Genomic DNA, 21,303 nt, shown 5'->3' with positions numbered 1-21,303 from the left:
TCAATTAAACTTCTCTCGAATTTTGTTCTTATTATTGGTGGCTTCGCTTAAAAGCGAATTGTAATACGAAGACAGAGCTCTTAATATGGACACAATATACTGATCATTGGGATATTGGCTAAGGAGAGAGTAATTGGATATTTGCCTGAGCATTTTCATTGATTCTTTAAAGGAATAGTCCAACACAAAACCTTAAAAATTCTAGAAGCCACTATTGTTGAATATTTCAAACTTTATAGCTTTTTTTCCTTTTCCTTTCCCTAAACAATTTTTATTAATTTATTTTATTTAAAATAATAATTTAATATAAAAATATAGAATATGTGTCAAAATTTGATCCTTTTTTTTTTAAAATGTTGTTTAGTGTTTGGACTAAAAACATTAACAGAAGTAAAGTTTAGGTACTTATATGGACAAAAAAACATTTAGGTACATGAAAATGAATATAATTTAGGGGCTAAAACGTAAATAAAGCCTAATTCATTGTTATTTTTTTAATATTCCCTAATGACACACGGAAATATTTCACCCCACTTGGAGATTTTTTAATTCATCCACCAATGCACCAATAATTTTCCTTATATTTAATATAATTTATTATTTAATCAATCAATTTTTAAAAATCTTAAAATGATTGATTAAAAAACTCTTTAAATATTTGAAACAATGTTAAACATTTAGGATTAGGTATAGAAAGATCATAGTAAAGCTATAATAAAACAAGTTTATCAATCAATTTTCCTTAATTCAACTAAATGTAAGAATTACACCTGAAATGTGATTGAATGGATAATATAATAAACTATAGAAAAATACAAGTAATAATTGAAAAGCAATGTTGAAATTGTTTAAAGCTTTCGCCATATTGAAATGAAGTCTTAATGCAAAAGAATCATTAATTAAAATGTGGAGCTTGTATTTGCCTACAACTACTAAGTGTTGGTTGCTTAATTTCTCTAGGGTGTCGGCCCTCTTTATAAAAAAGGCTACATAAATATTAAAAGTTATATAATAAATAACATGATTATGAAAAAATTATTGTTGATATTGAGTATCAATAAGGAGGAGAAAGAGAAGGAGGTGGTGTAAAGGAAGCTTATTTACCTAAATAGGCGGAGAGTTAAAAAAATGTAAGGAGGTAGAGAATGAGGAGAAGATTGTATGATATGGAAGATAAGGATTAAGGTTAGTAAGAGAGTTAAGGGTTCGATCCCTTCCTCGTTCATCAAGGTATTTATAAGTTGGGGCTTCTTTGTTCACTTATGCCATGTCACCAATGGTCTCGAGGTGATGGTGAACGTATGGTCGACTAGGTGGCCGGTTCATTACACATTGATTATCGTCAAGCACGGTACTACTCTAGTACTCTCCTTGTTGAGGTAGTATAGGGTTGCTATGCCTAGTGGTTCTTAGGTGATCCATCTTAGAGAAAACAACCTAGGGATCATTAAGGTATAACAACCTTGTAGTATCTCAGCAAGGAGAGTGTCAAAGCAATATCATGCTTGACAACAATCAATGTGTAACTAACCTGCCATCTGGCCGACCACATGTTCACCATCACCTCGAGATTGTCGATGATGTGGCATAAGTGGACAAACCCCCTACCCCACCTATAAATACCTTGAAGAACAAGGAAGAAGGGATCAAATCCTTGAAAGATTTTAACTGAATAGGTATAAACACATCAAATATTATTGAGTAGCAATGGTTATAAATACCTCAAAACATAAGATAAACAATACCACTATAAAAGAATTTCCCAAGCAAACCAAAATAACAAGAGATAAAGATAAAATGAGAAACAAATCAAGAGAAATAGATAAAGACAAACTCTTCTAATATGCCCCCTCAAGATTGTGATATGTGATATCCCAGATACACCAATCTTGACTTGCAATCATTCAAAATCATAATGTGAAATTGCCTTGGTAAGCAAATCAACTAGTTGATGGTTAGTAGAAATATGAGTAACACGGAGCTTCTGTTGTTGGACTAAGATTCACACAAAATGATAATCAACTGCAATATATTTCATCTGAGAATGAAACTTGGGATTTGCAGACAAATAAGTAGTACTAAGATTATCACAATAGAAAACTGGTTGAGAAGAGCAGAAAATAGAGAGTTCCTGAAGTATATTTTGAATCCAACACAACTCAATTGTAGTGGATGCTAAAGAACGATACTCAGCTTCTATCGAAGATTGAGTGTAACGACTTGGTTTTCAGTGGCATTGGAAAATGATGATTCGAAACCCCATTTTTGTAGGCTGAGTCCGCAAATATTAAATAGGAACATTTATGGAGCTAATAAATATATCAAATATTGGTCAAGTAATTTTGTTGAATTAATAGTTAGTTAAGGCTCGGGGACTAAATTGTAAAAGTTTCATTGCTATAGATTTTTAATTAAGAAAAAGCTTGGGGACTTAGGTAGCAATTATACAAAGGATTAAAATGGTAAATAAACCAAATTAAAATATATGATAGTGAGATTTGATGGTGGATATCATTAACTTAAACTAATTAAAGATTTATGTTAATTAATTAAGATTAAAACATGTTAATTTAAGTATAAATAATAACTACAATGGAAAGAAAGAAAAGATATTATCATTTTCATCTTCAACCTGTGGAAACTAAAGAAAAAAGAAAAGACGGGCCAACAACACGGCCATGTTATAATGACCACACGGGCGTGTGCCCTATTTCAAGAATCATTTTTATTAAGTTGGTCTAAGGACTCGAGTTGGTTTCGAGTGGTTTCCAATGATTGTTTGAGGTCTCGTAGGCTGTATTAAGAAGATTAAACAAAGTTCAAAAAAGTTTTAAATTTGATCAAATCTTGATAACTTGGAAATAATTGTGTGCATGGGTTAAAGTTTAGTAACGCCTCGTATGCCGTCCCGAGGCACGGGTGTGGGGTGTTATAGTCACTAAGAAAAACAAAATTACAAAAAAAGACAAAATTACTTAATGTGTAAATGTTGAGGGTTGGATTTGTTAGAATCAAGATTAAATTGATACAATTTATAAATGTTGAGGATTAAAAGTTGCTATTATGCCAATTTTAAAAGTTGCCATTGTTAGCCAAGTGATGACCAAAAAAGACAAAAATAAATAGTTTGGGTGATCATTTTGTAACTTTTCATTGTTGAGTAATTAAAAAAGAAATTTACTTATAATTGACTGACCATTTTATAATTTTTTTCATAATTGAGTGACTAAAAAAATTAGTAATAGTTGGTTGACTATTTGTGTAGTTTACCTTTAAATATTTTTTATTTACTTGAAAAATTATTTTTTAGAGATATTTATGAAAATATTAATATAAAAAAACATAAAATAAAGCTGATTTTACGAAATTAAAATAAAAATGAAAAAGAAAAAGAATTCACTCCACGGAATGGAATGGACATAATATAAAATTACCCTGACTATAAATAGTGAGTTTGTTGATCCTTTAACCTTGGTGTTTGATTTACCATTGATTGTTGTCCTACTTTTGGAAATATGGACATAACATGCTTTTTCACTAACAATAAATGCGCTATTACTTCACAGTCACATGATTTTATTCCTTTCGTATATGTTCAATTAGATCCTCGTAAACCCATGCATGATCATCACTTTCTTTTTTTGGTTACATTCTCATCACCCTTTTTCATACTTCAACTCCCCATTCCACTCATCTCATAATAAATAAAATTATCTAATATATATTTATAATTTATAATTTTTAATGTTACATGCATTTCATGTAATTTTATGCCTTTAGCATTTGAATTATTGAATATAATTAAATATAAGCTAAAGGGTACATAAACCCTTAAATTTTGATGAAAAATCAATTAAGTTTCTCCATAAAAAAATTTATTCAATTAAGTCCTTAAAGTCTTAAATTGTATCAATTAAGCCCTTTTGACCATCTTTGACCGTTATAGTACCGATTTGGTTGTTAACAATGCTGATGTTGTACTTCATGTCAGTTATAGTGGCTAACATAATAGTGCCACATCAGTAAAAAATAAAAATAAAAAATTCAAAATATTTTCCCACATTAAGAAATTAATATGCAATATAGTTTTACTTTATGTATTAATGCAAAGTAATATTATTCAAAATAATAACTATTTAACATAATTAACTCTAAATATTGATTAAGTGATAAATATGTCAAAATTTTTAACTAATAACCCTATATTTTATGATTAGAATTCTATTAAGGTAATAACTCTATTTAAACTTTTTAGCTAATAATTATAATTATAATTTTTTAAAATTTGTAATCATCACAACTTCTATTAAATTATCATTATTTTAAATGTGAATTTAGTAATATGATAAAAAATAAGGGTGTTCTCGTTAGTTTAAAAGCTTTCTAAACTTGTGCTTTTATATATATTAGCTTCTAATGTCACATGCATTGTACGTGATTTTACGTGTTTTTACGTGTCTACTTTTTAATTAGTTTTTAAATAGTATATTTTTAACTATTTTTACTTATTAGTGATAATCATAATTTCTCTTGATTTCCAAAGAGATACAACAATCATAATAATAGTTCATGATATATCTGAAATATACTACATTAAATTAATAAACATGTTTAGTAATAGTGATTAAAAATAATTGTTGAAATCGACTTTCTTTTCAAAACACTAATAAAATATTTTTACTTGCACCAAATAGTTAATGAATAGATAAAAAAATGATTTTAAGAGTGCATCGTCACACAGTGTAATATTTTTAAAATGTCATAATATTATATTATTTAATCACCAATTAAAATAATATTCAATCACTCTCTAGTGTCATTGTTGATCAAATAAGATTTAATCTTCTAGGAATAATTGCTTTAATGCTCCATTCTTTTCATCAATGCTAACAATCTCCGTTTCTTATCGATAATTTTTTTAGATGTTACTTGATTGAATATGCTTAACTATTGGATGCTATTTATAAAGCTAAACTTAAATTTTAATTGCTATATAACTCTAATATTAATTAAGTGATAATTAAGATGTTTAGAGTTCTATTCGAGTAATAACACTATTTTACTTCAAGAAGTTTTGCACAATTTTTAAAAAACTTAAAATTAACAAAAATTGAGTCTATTTTGAAATTAGCAAATAATAATAATAATAATAAGTCTAAATTAAATTATAATTACTTTTAAAATTAATTTAGTAATATCATAAAAATAAAGGATATTCTCGTTTGTTCATAAGTTTTTCCAAACTCATACTTTTATATATTTTAGAAATAGATTATATTACATATAGATTATTGATTATAGATATATCTATAACATTAATTAAATGATGATTAATTTTAAAAATATCTAGTAATAATTAATTAATATACTCTTGTGTATAGGTAAAATTCCATTGTTAAAAATAAAAACTTGTTTTTTCAATGTCAATTCAATAATATAATGAACAATAAAATGTATTCTCAATTCAAAAGTTTTTTTAAACTCGTGTTTTTTATATTATAATTATAATATAAATAGATTATAGATTGAATATAAAAATAAATGAGGTTTGGTTAAAATGGTAAATCAAAAATATTGAAAACTACTATATTTTAAGTTCAAATATCATGCCAACAACCTCGTAGTCTAATAGCAAAAGCATTATGTTGTGGGCAAGAAAATTTGTATTCTTGTTGACGTGTTTTTTTTTTTATCATGCCTCCTTGAGAGGTATATTGGGGATATTTATATATACTCTTATTGTTACTATTACAGCTCATAACTAAGCCCACCATTTTGTCTCAGCCTTGAGGCCTTTGGTGTTGACATTCTCTGTAGCCCCCTAGCTTGTTAGACACGTGCCTGCGTAGCACGCAGTCCTTTCTGATCCTAGGGCTAACATCCTCAGCGAGTACCATACTCGTTGGTCAAGAGTCCGAATTGCTTGTAGGGCTCGCAATCCTTCCTGCGAACACCGTTTGCGACCCCATCTTGCAAGGTGTGCCCACGAACTCTTCTTGTGGACTGGCTTGGTGAGTACGCCTCTTCCGACTTGGGTCCATCCGGGTCAAGGGTCGAAGACACGAATCTTTTTAGGATATTTAAGTTGACAATTATATATATATATATATATATATAACAAGTCTCAAATAATCCCATTCTCTTTCCTCAATTATATATATATAAAAACAAAGAGTTCAAATATTATTATGCATGTATTTTTCTATTTTTAATATAAAAGATATATAAAAAATACACCCTAAAAATAAAACTCAATTGAATGGTAGCACAGACTCAATCAGGAGATTAATATATAATATAAATTAATAAACTAAATTACTTTACACCCAACAAGTGAAAGGAAAAAAAATGTAAAAATTAATATTAAAACAACATTAAGATTTGAATTCGCATCTAAAAGCTCTCAACTTATGGTCCTTTCGGGTGAAGTGAGATTAACGCTTTTAATGGGACTTTTGTGATGTTTAAGAAACAGCCCATTCTGATTGAGCTTCTTTTTAAGGCATAATCATTTTTTACCACTTCAATTCTATAAAAAAAGTTTTTTTATTCTTTATTTAGTCTTTAAATTTGTATTTTATTAAATTACCTAAAATAAATAAAAAGTTAATATTTTTAATTTTGCTAATATGATATACACATGGATGATATGTCAACATTTAATTAATTTTTAAAATTTTAAAAATTATAAAATTTAAATAATCTTTTGAATTTTTAAAATTTTAAAAATAATTAAATCTTGATGCATGATTCACATGCCAATTCACGTGTATACCATGTTAATAAAGTTAAAAAACGTTAACTTTTCCATTACTTTTGGGGTGATTTGACAAAAAAATATAAGGTTAAGGGCTAAAAAGGACAAAAAAAACTAAAATAAATAGCTAAAATGACTTTTTTATAAAGTTAGACGATTAAAAAAATTATTATGCTTTTTTTTTCTTTTTTATATCATTATGCCTTTTTTAATTGCACCACACCTATTTTGTTTTTTTTTTTCGACCCTTAGGCTGCGTTCTTCTCTCCGTTTTTAATGAGCTTTTGCTCAAAAAAGCACTTCTTAACTAAAAGCATTACAGAACAAACACCAGTATAAAAAGAATTTTAACTTTAAAAAAGTGCTTTTGCACAGATGGAGAAGTAGAAATTTTTGGCTTTTCTCAGCCAAAAGTGCTTATTTGGCTTGTATTTACAATTTTAACTTGTTAGCTTTTTCTATACGTCAGAATATTTTTTCCCTTTTACTCTTTGTTCTCCGAACTTTACTCTTAGAAATATTTTTTCTATATGTTAGAATATTTAATTATTATATTTCAATATTTCAATATAGTTTATATATTCTAATTAAATTTAATAATTAATTAATATTAATTACTTAGAAATATTTAAAATTAATATTGTATATTAAAATATTAACAATAAGTTATAATAAAGTATTTTTTTTATTTTTGCTAAAATATCATAATATTAACTAATTTGAACATTATTAAATACATATTTATTACTTTATAATATAATGTCTAAAATAGACATTTTATTTCTTAAAAGCACTTTTTAACAGCAATACCAAACACTTAAATTTTTCAAAAGCACTTTTTCACAGGACTTCTCAAAAGCACTTCTCAAAAGCACTTTTCAAAAGCATTGCCAAACTGGCCCTTACTCTCTTCAGTTTGCTTTTTCACTTCTGCCGCAGTCTCCTATTATCTATTACACCCTCGCGTTTTTGTCGTTTCTTTTTAGTATAACTCCAGTCATTTTTTCTATTTTAAGTACACCATTCTTTATTGGGTAAAGCACAGAAATGATCACTGAAGTGTTGTCTGCATTCTATTTTGGTCACTTAACTTTTAATTTATTTTATTTTACTCACTAAACTATTCAAAATCAAATATTTCAGTCACAAAATATTAACAGCGGTTCGAAATTTGATTAGAATGTTGATGTAGCCTTTTTTATTAGTATAAAACAAATTTAATAAATTTAGTTCTCAATGTTTACAAAATTTTCCATTTTAGTTCAAATTCTAAAAATATCAATCAATTTGGCCTTCAACATTTATACAATTTTTTAAAAATTTATAAATACAATATTAGGTCCAAATCAATGAAAAAGAAAATACAAAATTGGTTCACCAATTAAACCAACAAGGGAGTTGAATAAATTTGGAAAAAGATCCAAAAAAGAAAATTTTGCAAAAAGTGTGTCATTCATTCAAAATTTAAAGATTTGAATATTACCTATCATGATCAAAAGTGAGCACAAGCTTGGGTAAATTGCCTTCCCTTTGTGTTACTTTGACCCCAAAGCAACAACATCCTGGTTTGAAACTGCAACAACCATGCTTGAGTATTTGCAGAAGAACATGAAGCAATTGGATTCTAAGTTTTGTGAGCTATCCTAATACAAGGGTTAAAATTGCACATTGCTAACTTAAAATTCTTTAAAAATTAAAATTTATTATTTTGTAAATGCTGAGAGTTAGATTTATTGAACTTTTTAGAATTTGAACTAAAATAACAAATTTTGTAAATATTAGGCTAAATTTATTAATTTTTTTATATTTAGGATCAAATTGATATAATATGTAAATATTAGAATATTAAATTTATTATTAGACCAACAAAAAAAGCTCACGTCAACACTTCTCTCACTTCTCAAACTGCGGTTAACATTCAATAACTAAAATATTTGATTTTTTGTATTTTAGTGACCAAAATAAAACAAAGGTAATACTTTAGTGACTATTTCTATACTCTATTCTTCTTTATAGTGAATTTGGATGTTCAGTACGTTTATCTACGATTAGTATAAAAATAATAGTGATGGTAAAATTGGAAACTATAACGTGAAATAAAAAGTAAATTAAACACATCACACATCCTAATTTTCTTTAATTAAAAGAAAATCAAATACAGTATGAAATAAGTATGAAAAATGACACATTTTTCCTAGCTTTATTTGTCAAACCTTTTTTACCGATATCTGTCAAGTGTTTAAATTCCACGAAATGAATGAATTATTATTATTATTTTTTAAGGCAATAAATGTAAATGTGAACACTTTTAACACTGACAGCTAGGGAGGCCACTTCAAGCCAGCATTGCCATACACTCGTAACCAAACAACCCACTTCACATCTTCCTAAGAAATTAGAAATCATAACGTCCCCCTTTATTTAAAAATATTCATAACGTCCTAACATAAAATTCTAAATATTTAACATTATTATTATACAATTTTAATAATAATAATAATAATAATAATAATAAATATTTATTATTTTATAAAAATATTTTTAATATTTTTAATTGATAAAAATTATATTTAGGTTTTTCTTTAAAAATCATTATAACAATTTAATTAGTACATGAATTTTATTTTATAAAAGTATGAATTATGAGTTTAATTATATAAATAATAGGTTATTAGTGTTGAGAGACATTAATAAAAAAAAGATAAATAAATAATAGGTTAAATTGCAGAGGGAAACTTAATAACTGATCTTTGCGCAATTCTTCACTTTCTGTTTTTTTTCCTTTTATTCCCTCTTCTCTTCTCTTCTCTGTTTCTGATTCTCTCTCTCTCCTATTTGTTTTATTGTTTGGCAACGCAAGACCCGAACCAGAAGGTGGTTAATTTTTGCAAATTAGAGAAAACCCAGAGAGGAAAAGCCTCCTCCAAACCCTTCCTTTTCTCCATCGTTTGACATTGATATGGTCGAGACGCGACGGAGCTCTTCCTCTTCCAAACGCCCCCTTTCCTCTCCCCCTCCCACTTCTTCTAAACGATCCAAGGTCTTTTCTTTCTTATTCCTTATGGTTTTTACTTTGCATGTCTGTCCTGATACGTTCTCTTTAGATTTGAATTCCAGACTGATAGGCTTTTCTTTTTTTCTTTTTTTTTTCTTTCCCTTTAGGCATCTGAGCCGGCTTTGTCGTCCAACAATGGAGCTGCGGTTTCTGGACCGGTTAACGAAACCTTAGGTCCACCTAAGGAATCCGGGTCGGACTCACGGGTAATGGAGCTCCGATCCTCTGATCTACGGGTGTCCGATGCGGCTAAGGCCGTTGATGCGTCTCCCATCGATAAGCCTGCCGTTGCTGATCTGGAGAACGGTACTTTGGTGGCTCCGCGGTCCTCAGGTGCCATCCAAATTGATCTTCCATTTTGTTTTGTGAGGTTCTATTTTTTATTTTTTATTTTTATTTTTTGGGTTTTGATGTGGGGGATTATTTTGGTTAATTAGGTGAAGCTGCTGTAAATGCGGATAAAGTGGAGACGGTTGCTGCAGGGCTTACTGGTCGGGCTAAGAACAGGCCAATTAAGCCTGCTAAGTTAGGTTCTAAATTCCCGTGGGGAAAGCTTCTTTCCCAGCATTCTCAAGTATGTTTTCTGAAATGACATTCTTTTTAATTATGGGCTGGTTTTTGGTTCCTGGTCCCTTTGTTTAATCGTGTTCAGTTAGAACTGCCTATTGGAATCCTTGTTCTTTTAGCCAATAAATGAAGTGAAGAAAATGTGTTTTGTCCATGAACTATTTATGGCAAAAACGGATTTTAAAACTTTGTGCAGTTGAATTTTATGGAACAAGGAAATATTACTGTATAATTTGCTGGTAAAATGATGATTTGGTTCCAATCATTGAGTGGAATCTTGGAGTTCATCATGATTTAAATCCTAACTTAAGAGAGTCAATTTGGTAGGAAAATTACTTTTAGGCTGCCTCAGAGAGTCAGCTTTCTGTTGTAGTGGGGTCTAACCTCAGTAGTCATGGGAAGGTATTCTGTTGTTGAATTTCATTAAGGGAGGATCTTCCATCAAGCCACAAACCAATCAGCCTCTTTATATTGGTTTTAATACTTCTGGTTGTTTTCATGCTAAAATGATGTGCTTCCACTTCTTATTAATGTTCATATCATCCAGAATCCTCACTTAGTCATGTGTGGCACACTATTCACCGTTGGACAAAGCCATCAGTGCAACTTATGTCTTAAGGATCACAATATTAGCGCTATTTTGTGCAAAGTGAAGCACATAGAGGTATGGATCTTTACATAATTATTTCTTAACCTTTTCGTTGTACTTTTTATTGTGTTTATGGGAGTGCTGAATTTCTGTTTCCCGATGTAGAGAGATGGAACTTCCATTGCCTTGCTAGAAATTACAGGAGGAAAAGGTTCTGTCCAGGTTAACGGTAGGACTTATCGTAAAAATACTAGTTTGATTCTAAATGCTGGAGATGAATTAATTTTCACTAGTACTGGAGATCATGCTTATGTATCCTTTTCCTTCAACATGGCTTAACAAATTTTTACAGATATGTTATTCCTCTGCCTCCCAAATGGAAGTCTATTTGGCTCCACTTTCATGTGTGTTCCATAATTGAACTTTGATGCTATATGATATTTCTCCCATCTAATAGATGCTATAATTCCTTGACGGTTACTTAGATTTTTCAGCAGCTTACCAATGATAACTTAGCAGCCCCAGGCTTACCATCTTCTCTAAGCATTTTAGAAGCCCAGACTGCTCCTATAAAAGGTATTATTGAGGCACGACTAGGGGAACCATCTGCTGTTGCTGGGGCAGCAACAATATTGGCTTCTTTGTCAACAAAAGAAAATTCTGAGATGTCCACTCTACCTTCTGGTTGTGAGGTGTCAGATGACTGTGTTCCAGAAGTTGACATGAAGGACAGTGCTAGTAACACTGATCCAGCAACTGCTTCTTCAAGGGAGAAAACTGTTCCTTCTGTACCGGAAGCTGCTAATGGAAACCCTAATCTTGATAGACTTGGATTAGATGATAGTATGGATGCTGACAATACGAAGATCCCAGGGGCAGGTTACTCTTTAAGGCCATTATTGCATATCCTTGCTGGTACTTCTACTGACTTTGATTTTAGTGGTAGTATTGCCAAAATTCTAGACGAGCAAAGGGAAATTAGAGAGATGCTTAAGGAATTTGAACCTCCTTTGGGTTTGGTATCAACCAAGCGAAAAGCATTTAAAGATAGTTTACGAGACAGCATTCTCAATCCGGACAATATAGACCTCTCTTTTGAAAATTTTCCATATTATTTGAGGTAAATCTGGTGCTTTCTGCTCTTATTTGATTTTGCACTTTTATTTTATATTTTTTGATGATTCCTTGTTTCTATGTTTTGGGAAAACAATTTTGAATTATTGCTTTTACTTATTTTTCTATCAACATTTCCACAAAATTGCAAGTCCATGTATTATTATGCAGTGAAAGTTGTACTTAGTTAACTGCCTATATTACTGGATTTGGAGCATTGGTGAAGTTTAGTTAATTTTACTTGAAACTTCCATTGTGACAGTGATACAACAAAGAATGTTTTGATAGCCTCAACCTATGTGCATTTGAAGTGTAGTAAATTTGCAAAGTATGCCTCAGACCTTCCTACCATGAGTCCTCGTATATTGTTATCTGGTCCTGCAGGTTTGGTTGCTGTTTTCTGTTAATTTTCCATTTAAATATTGTTGGACGTTCTAATTCCTGATGAGAGTACTTTGCTATGTATAGGCTCAGAAATATATCAGGAGACATTGGTTAAGGCACTTGCAAAACATTTTGGTGCTGGATTGCTAGTTGTCAATTCTCTTCTGTTGCCTGGAGTATGCTTCTTTCACTCCTCAACTTGTTTTGATTTTTTCCTCCAATTGCATGTTAAATGGGCCGGATTGGTTTGAAATTTGCAGTTTTTGCTTTCTACTTAATTTTACCCGTATCATTCCTTTGGAAATCTTGTGCCTGTGGTTATTCTTCAATATTCTATGGATCAGGGGAAATTTTTTGGAGTCTATAATTATGGTTCGACATTAGAACTCTTGCATCACCAAGCATGTAAAACACTAAAGTTCCTTTTCAATTTGAAAGCAAGTTGTGTCAAATTCTTGATGAATGTTCCTTAGAAAAGTTGTGTTTTAAATGTTCCTTGAGCTAGGTATTTGTTTGAGTCCTTTTTACTTTCTTGTGGTTGCAAAAGTTTCTTTCTTGTTTACTTTCTCATTTTCTAAATGTCTGAACATTTTTGTGGCATCTTATGTTCTATTATTTTCCTTCCCGACATAACTAGGGATCAACATCAAAAGATGTTGATGCTGTGAAAGAAACTTCAAGGGCTGAAAAGGTTACTGTATTTGCCAAAAGAGCTGCACACCCTGCTGCTTTGCAGCAGAAGAGACCAACTTCTAGTGTTGAAGCTGATATAACTGGTGGTTCTTCACTGGGCTCCCAAGCTTTGCCAAAGCAGGAAGTATCTACTGCAACATCTAAAAACTATACATTTAAGAAAGGTATGGCATTTCTTTGGAATGATACTGGAGAGTTGGCTTTGTTATTTTATTATGCCTTAGCTTCCTAAACTGTTAATTTGTTGATGGAACATCACCTACTTCTAAATGAAATTTATTTGAAAATTTTAGGTGATAGGGTTAAGTTTGTAGGTTCCTCATCGCCATCTGGATTTTCTTCTCTAGAACCTGCTTTAAGGTATATTTGTGTCATCTTTATATCCTACAGCTTTGATTTGCCAGGGTCAGTTTTCCCTTTAATAGCAAGTACACATGTAATTTCTCTAGGGCCAAACTTCATAAAATGCATTCATTATGTTCTGCAAAAGGTTGAGTAGTTCTTGTGTGTAGGGGACCGATGATTGGTTTTCGGGGCAAAGTAGTCCTTGCATTTGAAGAAAATGGTTCCTCCAAAATTGGGGTCAGGTTTGACAGATCTATTCCAGAAGGAAATGATCTTGGTGGGCTTTGTGAAGAAGATCATGGGTTCTTCTGTTCTGGTGAGCTCTTCAGCTCATTTCTTGCAACGATTTAATTATGAGTCATTGTTGACTTGTATCCTTCTTACCCGCTGTGTTTTCACTCTATAGCCAGCTCACTTCGCTTGGAGTGTTCTGGAGGTGACGATGTTGACAAGCTGGCTGTTAATGAACTTTTTGAGGTCCATGTCATTGATTAATTACTGCAGAGCATTGGTTTATCATGCTCATATTTTAAAGTATATAGTTCTGAATTGTCTCACTTCTATAGGTTACATTGAATGAAAGCAAAAGCGGTCCATTGATATTGTTTGTGAAAGACATAGAGAAGTCTGTGGCTGGAAATACAGATGTGTATGCTTCCTTGAAGAGTAAGGTTGAGAATTTGCCTGCGAATGTTGTAGTAATTGGTTCTCACACCCAGATGGATAGTCGTAAGGAAAAAGTAGGAACATAATGTTTTTTGTTCAGCTCTGCTTTTTCTTTGATGATGTATGCAGCACCTTTAAGCGTTCAATTTTGCAATTTTTTGTTTCTGCAGTCTCATCCTGGTGGCCTTTTGTTCACAAAGTTTGGAGTCAACCAGACTGCTTTACTTGATCTTGCATTTCCGGTATGTCAAGAATCGAGAATTTTTCTTTTGCCTTGTATTTCTTTTCCAACTGTCTTAGAGATCTTTAACTCTCTACATGTGTTGACCTTCAGTACGAGCATGTTTGATCATATGTTTACTTTTCTAGGTTTATACTTTGAATTTGAATGCTCTGAGTTTTTCTGAAACTTTGACATGCCTGCCATCTAAAAACGTTTAGATATTTCCTCACTTGAATTTACTATGATTCATCGCACACCTAGCTATTATAATGGGTAGTTTTTCCAGTTTTATTACCTAGGTGACTGTTCCTAGAGAGTGTCCTATGTGTTGCACTAACTTCCTTAGTACATTGCTATTTGGCAGTTGCCTATTTTTCTCGCTTTGTAATTATAACAACACACCTAATATGACTGTCAAACCTTATGCAGGATAATTTTGGTAAACTTCATGAGAGGAGCAAAGAAACACCTAAAACCATGAAACAAGTTACTCGGCTTTTTCCTAACAAAGTGACAATCCAGTTGCCTCAGGTGGGTCATGTCAGTTTCTGCATCAGTTATCCTGGTATGATTATTGAAATATTTAATTTAATATTCCTGAATCATGTTAGGATGAAGTTTTACTTTTAGACTGGAAGCAGCAACTGGAGCGTGACACTGAAACTCTTAAAGCTCAGTCAAACATTGTTAGCATTCGCTCAGTGAGTATCGCTTAATTGTGCTTTGTTTTTTCCATGCGCTTTTTGTTTCTGCCTGTTGGTAGGAGCTTCAGTACATTGCCTGAAAGTGGCTTATGTACCTGACCTTTTGTAAAACCTTCTTGTAAGTGTAGGATTATTAACCTAATGTGACAAGAAACCGTAAGAAAGCTGAAGAATATAAACACTTCACCTTCCCCCAACCCATTCTCCCTCTCCAAACAGATAGAAGTTCCCTTTAATGTCCTTATACTTTGAAGTTGATAAACAGTATATTTGAAAATTTGAGGTACAAGTCTGTTTTTGGAAATCTTTTTAACCGTTCCGTCCTATCAGATTCTCCATCAAAATGGTTTGGATTGCCCTGATCTTGAAACACTCTGCATTAAGGATCAAACTCTTACAAATGAGAGTAAGTATTCTTGAGCTCCGTACTATATACCAACTGCATAACAAGTTTATCTTCATGTCTTAATTTATAGTACCTTTTTTACCATGTAATATACGAAAGATTTCCAGGGCTTCTTTTTGAAAATTTCATAAGTCATCTATATTGAAGGTTGTTAAATATGTAAAACATTTTCCTCTGAGATCCCAACAAACAGGATTATACCTTTGGAAAGGAGTTAGTAGCAAAATCTTGTACCTGTTTGTACTTCAGTGTAACTAATCCATTTACCTTTCTAATATTGTAGGTGTAGGGAAAGTTGTTGGCTGGGCCCTAAGCCATCAGTTTATGTATTCTTCTGGAGTATTGTTGAAAGATGCTAAACTTGTAGTTTCAACTGAAAGGTTTGTACTCCATTTATTGCGGTGTATATCTCTGAAATGTTAACAGAAGCTTGGATTTTGGAGCTAAATGTCTCTGCATTTTATTTTAGTGCAAACTTTTTTATAAATTCTCTATTGCAGCATTAAGTATGGTCTGGACATTTTGCAAGGCATTCAAAGTGAAAGCAAAACTTTGAAGAAATCACTTAAGGTATGGTTGTCTTCCTTCTGTTGGGTTCTAGGTGTAGTTGTTACCCTGATACGGTTATCAGTTATCGCTCTTGTTAGAAAGTTATTATTCTATTAAACTACATTTATTTTTCTTAATTCCAGGATGTGGTCACTGAGAATGAATTTGAAAAGAAACTTCTTGCTGATGTTATTCCACCAAGTGATATTGGGGTTAGTTTTGATGATATTGGAGCCCTTGAAAATGTCAAAGACACCTTGAAGGAATTGGTGATGCTTCCCCTTCAAAGGCCCGAATTGTTTTGCAAGGGACAGTTGACGAAGGTAGGTCTAACATGTAGTTTTGCTTTATTATATGTTACCTGGAATTGTGCATTTTCAAAGTAAACCCTGTTTTGTTATTTTGCAGCCCTCTAAAGGAATATTGCTTTTTGGGCCTCCTGGTACTGGTAAAACGATGCTTGCCAAGGCTGTTGCAACTGAAGCTGGTGCAAACTTTATTAACATATCAATGTCCAGCATTACTTCAAAGGTATTTTAACTGCATAGAAACTATGGCATGCACCATCTCTGTTAGATGGTTTCTGTTTGGTACATGTATGACTTTTTTTCATGTCTTGCAGTGGTTTGGTGAAGGAGAGAAGTATGTTAAAGCTGTTTTCTCTCTGGCCAGTAAAATTGCACCAAGTGTTATTTTTGTTGATGAGGTTTGTTCAACCTATATATATATATTTTCCGTTTCTTGTCTGTTTTGTGTTCTCTGAAGATTAGTTGTTGATATTTTATTGTTTTTCTTGTATTGTTTTCATCTTCTTCCTGTTTATTGAATAGGATGTGTAATTTTAGTGACTTGGGTGGTTATTTTAGGTTGATAGCATGTTAGGAAGAAGGGAGAATCCAGGTGAACATGAGGCTATGCGTAAAATGAAGAATGAATTTATGGTAAATTGGGATGGCCTTCGTACAAAGGCCAAAGAACGAGTATTGGTTCTTGCTGCCACAAATCGGCCATTTGACCTTGACGAGGCAGTCATCCGGAGGCTTCCTCGAAGGTAACTTGCATGTGTTGTTTTGTTGAGTCGCTCTAGTCTGACCTTACAAGGTGTACTGTTAACCCTGTTAAATGTTGTGCAGATTGATGGTTAATTTGCCAGATGCTCCAAATAGAGAAAAGATTTTGAGAGTTATATTAGCCAAAGAGGAATTGTCACCCAATGTTGATTTGGAAGCTATTGCAAATATGACTGATGGATACTCTGGAAGTGACTTGAAGGTTACCTTTCTATCTTTTTCACTTGATTTCATCGTTTTGAAATTGTAAGGGGATGTTGTGAACCAAAGAAGAGAAAAAGTAGTTCAATTGCGAATCACATGCTAATAATACATTGAACAAGCTAGCTCATTTTCCCTTACAGCTAAATATTGATTCTTAACGAGTTCGCATCTGTATTAGGGTGTCATGTTAACTGTTTTTTAACCCCCTCTCTCCCCCCCTTTGCTTTTCTAAAATAAGATTCTAATTCAACGTTATTAGTAAGGCTTCTCTATTCCTGTTGACTGAGTTTTCTTGTAAATTTTATTCAGAGCCACATTGAAGCTTTTAAATGGGTTAAGTTGCTTTTTCTTTTACCTATTTATATTTCCCTAATGTAAATTTCATATTGCAGAACCTTTGTGTGACTGCTGCACATTGTCCCATAAGAGAAATTTTGGAAAAGGAAAAGAAGGTCAGTCTCTAATATTTTAGCTTTATAGGTTCTATGATATGTTTGCGGCTATGAGCATATAAACTTATGATAGTTTTGCAAATGGTGCTAAAAGGTGGTGGATCTGTATCCTGATGCTACTTTATTGATGGTGTCTATTATTAGTTGCGTATTTTGATTAGTCGTGTTCTATGCAATTGTGTGGGGTTGGTGCCAGACTACCTTGTTCTGATATGTCAAGAAGATGATAAATATTGATGGGTGGAGTTTGGACTGATAATTGTACCCCTTACTCTGATCTATTGCATACCTTTTTATATGAAAGTTCACTTGCATGAGTACATACTGATATAACATGCAATTTCAGGAGAGAGCGTTGGCTGCGGCTGAGAGTAGACCTTTGCCTTCCTTGTATAGCAGTGCTGACATTCGTTCTCTGAAAATGGATGATTTTAAATATGCACATGAGCAGGTAACATGGTCATAAATCATTTATATATTTAGATTTTATTGTTTCTATCATCCGTTGAAGTCTGAGAAATGTAATTTTCCCCTATATTTGCTTGGCATGTGAGGGAGCTTTTAGCTTATATTAAGACATTTTATTTGGAATGCAAAAATTGTGTATGTTTTAAAGGAAGTATGTTTTGAGAAAGAAAAAGGTCTGCTAATATATAGTTATGTTTGATTTGATTGGTTATAATGGTCAGGTGTGTGCAAGTGTGTCATCAGAGTCTACAAATATGAATGAGCTTCTTCAATGGAATGAGTTATATGGAGAAGGTGGATCAAGAAAGAAAAAACAACTAAGCTACTTCATGTAGAAGAGAGGTATCTTTATTTATTTATAGCCATTCCTTTTTCCCATTTCATTCTTGGATGTCACCATAAAAGGTGGCCAAGTTGAGAAATCTGTTTGAGGAATCCAATTTGCAGGTCCCAGCTTCCTTGTGTATATAGGTTTTCATAATTTTCAGGGTCTTGATGTTAGCAGTTTTAGAATGTTTATCGAGCAGGTTTACTTTGTTAAAAGCATTTTTCCTTTCTCTTTTGCTTATTTCCTCAAGTGACACCTAACTTCTCTGCCTGTACAGAAAAGTAACAAATTGAGCAATGAAGTAATTCTTTGTAATTTTATAACTGTGATGCCAGTCCTTGGAAATGATATATAAATATAGGTGGTTTTTGGGTTGAGGTTTGGAGAGCCAGCTGAAGGTTTTTCATGGTTGGCAGTAAAAAATTGGTAAACCATACTAATGGTCACCCACTATGCCTGTGTTCTTGCTTTGGTCATCTAACTTTAAAAATTTTCAATTTAAGAACTAGCATTATGGAAAGCCTTTTTGTAACTGGTATAATAACACATTTAATCTTCAATACTTACATATTTTACTATTAATTTGATCTTAATTCTAAATAATTTAATAAATTTAACCTTTTATATTTATAAATTCTATCAATTTAGTCCTAAAACACATCATCATAAATAGAAATGATGATAAAAACAACAAAAAAATTTAATTGGGCAAGGTCTCGTTGTTTTTGGGTTGGTAATTGATTATTTTTTCATTTATTTTTTCCAGCTGAGAAAATTGGTAGTCTTCCTTTCTGTTGAAGCATAATGGAAAATTATTAATTTTCAAAATTAAAAGAGTGCAATTATCAAATCTTTCGTGTTGTGACTAATGAAAATCATAACATATGAATAAAATGAGAATGAGACAAAAACAATCGCATTGATGATAGATCACATTCATTTGGAGCCTAATTTAAATCTCGGTGTCAATCCTAAATTCACTTGTAATCTTTGCATTCATTTGGATACTAATTTCAAATCAATACTTGATCTGTCTCGGTATCAATCCTATCTCTTTGCTCGTAATATTTGCTTCTCGTCTAGGTGTGGTATTCATTGAATATCCTTCACATTTGCACCAACAAAATAAAACTTATTTTTTATTCAAAAAAAAAAAAAAAAACCAGAAGAAGAAAGAAAGGTCGTCAATGTTCTTATAATTCAAGCCTCCAAATTTGGTGAGCAGTGCGGCAATGGTAAGGGTGTATCCATCAAGAAAGGTTGAAGCCTCACTCCTCCGCAATCACTTCCTTAATTCATATATATGGACTTAACCTTTTTATTCAATAGTAGCAACCATCCTAATTTCAAACATTATCCATCATCACTTTCTTTTTGCTAATAAATTGGAGAAAGAAAAAAGAGCAATGAAAAAGTATTATTATTCTAGTTTTTTTTTTTTTTTTTTAAAAATAGAAACATAAGCACAATGTTCTTTTTGTACTTAATCAATTTTGAGAGGTTCTCAAAGAATTTCTTATCCCTTCATTCCTTTGCAACGTCCACATTTCATTCCCGATGTGTTTTGGTTGCTTCAAGTTCGGTTTCATGAGATGATTTCAATCTGATGAAAAAAATATTTTCTCGATGTGCTTCAACAATAAGGAGACTACCAATTCTCTCAGTTGAAAAAAATGAAAAAAAAAAAAACCCCAATTCCTCAGCAGAAAACGACACCTTACATTTTCCAATTAAATTTTTTGTTGTTTTTATAATTTTGATTTATGATGAAGATGTATTTAAGGACTAAATTGATAGAAATTATAAATGTGAAAGACTAAATTTGTTGAATTATTTAGTATTAGAATCAAATTGATAGAATGTGTAAGTATTGAGGACTAAATGTGTTATTATGCTAGTTAGAAAAAGGCTTACTGTTATTAATTTAATGGAAGGTGAACGAATTCAAATGCTAATGCTTAAATTGAAAATTTTTAAAATTGAGTAACCAAAACAGAAATATGAAGATAATTGAGTGACGGTAAACATTGTGTTGTAATGGCATTGATGCTTGCAACCGCATGGATGATTTGGTATATATGAATTGATTATGTTGGATAAATTACTATTGATTTTTTAGTTGGATTGTTGTTATAGTTTTTGTGTTGGATTTTTTAGCACAAGTTGATTAAAGAATTTATTTATTATTATTACTAAATTTTATTTTTTGGTATAAAATAATCTAAATCCAGATTATTCTTAAAAAAAAGTGAATGCGCAACTACAGATTCTACTATTATTACTAAATTTTAGTACCACGCCGTATGGTATATAATATTATAGTAAATTAGTTCATTTGAAGAAAATTATGATCCTTTCTTTTAAGCATAGAAATGATATGAAGTTTAGGTGGAGGCCACGGAATAATATTGTTGAAATATGAAAGGGTAGCAACTGTGTAGTGAGATTTACTTTTTTCACATTAATGTTGAATAAGTAATTGATGCAATTTTGGAGATTTTAGAGGCATTAGTTGGTTTATGTAACATCCTTCATCTGGTTTGGTCGTCAGACTCGAGTGATAAGATGCTACGACAATTAACAGAATAGTTACACGCAATTCATAAATAAAAAATTAATTAAACATTGATTACCTACATACATTCACATAAATCATGCTTTGCAAACAAAATCGAGTATAAATTGAGCTTACGAAAGTTATAGAGTTGACTCGGCATCAAACAAGAATCA

The 21,303-nt window shown here is 31.5% G+C and overlaps 1 protein-coding gene across 1 annotated transcript; it reads left to right on the top strand.

The window, feature by feature from the left end:
* The first annotated feature begins 9,466 nt into the window (after positions 1 to 9,466).
* Positions 9,467 to 18,896, top strand: LOC108460634 (uncharacterized). The gene is made up of 27 exons (XM_017760200.2): positions 9,467 to 9,797; positions 9,920 to 10,145; positions 10,250 to 10,386; positions 10,927 to 11,043; positions 11,134 to 11,280; positions 11,454 to 12,088; positions 12,344 to 12,465; positions 12,550 to 12,641; positions 13,103 to 13,322; positions 13,452 to 13,518; positions 13,671 to 13,819; positions 13,910 to 13,980; positions 14,070 to 14,243; positions 14,340 to 14,411; positions 14,822 to 14,923; positions 15,004 to 15,093; positions 15,427 to 15,502; positions 15,786 to 15,882; positions 16,003 to 16,072; positions 16,195 to 16,374; positions 16,460 to 16,582; positions 16,674 to 16,757; positions 16,918 to 17,102; positions 17,185 to 17,323; positions 17,718 to 17,777; positions 18,124 to 18,228; positions 18,467 to 18,896. Exons 1-27 carry the CDS (start codon positions 9,717 to 9,719, stop codon positions 18,578 to 18,580), a joined length of 3,735 nt encoding a protein of 1,244 aa, XP_017615689.1. The 5' UTR covers positions 9,467 to 9,716; the 3' UTR covers positions 18,581 to 18,896.
* The last annotated feature ends 2,407 nt before the right edge of the window (positions 18,897 to 21,303 follow it).

Source organism: Gossypium arboreum, chromosome 8 (assembly GCF_025698485.1).
Source record: "Gossypium arboreum isolate Shixiya-1 chromosome 8, ASM2569848v2, whole genome shotgun sequence".
Taxonomy (NCBI): domain Eukaryota; kingdom Viridiplantae; phylum Streptophyta; class Magnoliopsida; order Malvales; family Malvaceae; genus Gossypium; species Gossypium arboreum.
This window is presented reverse-complemented; position numbering and strand designations above follow the sequence as displayed.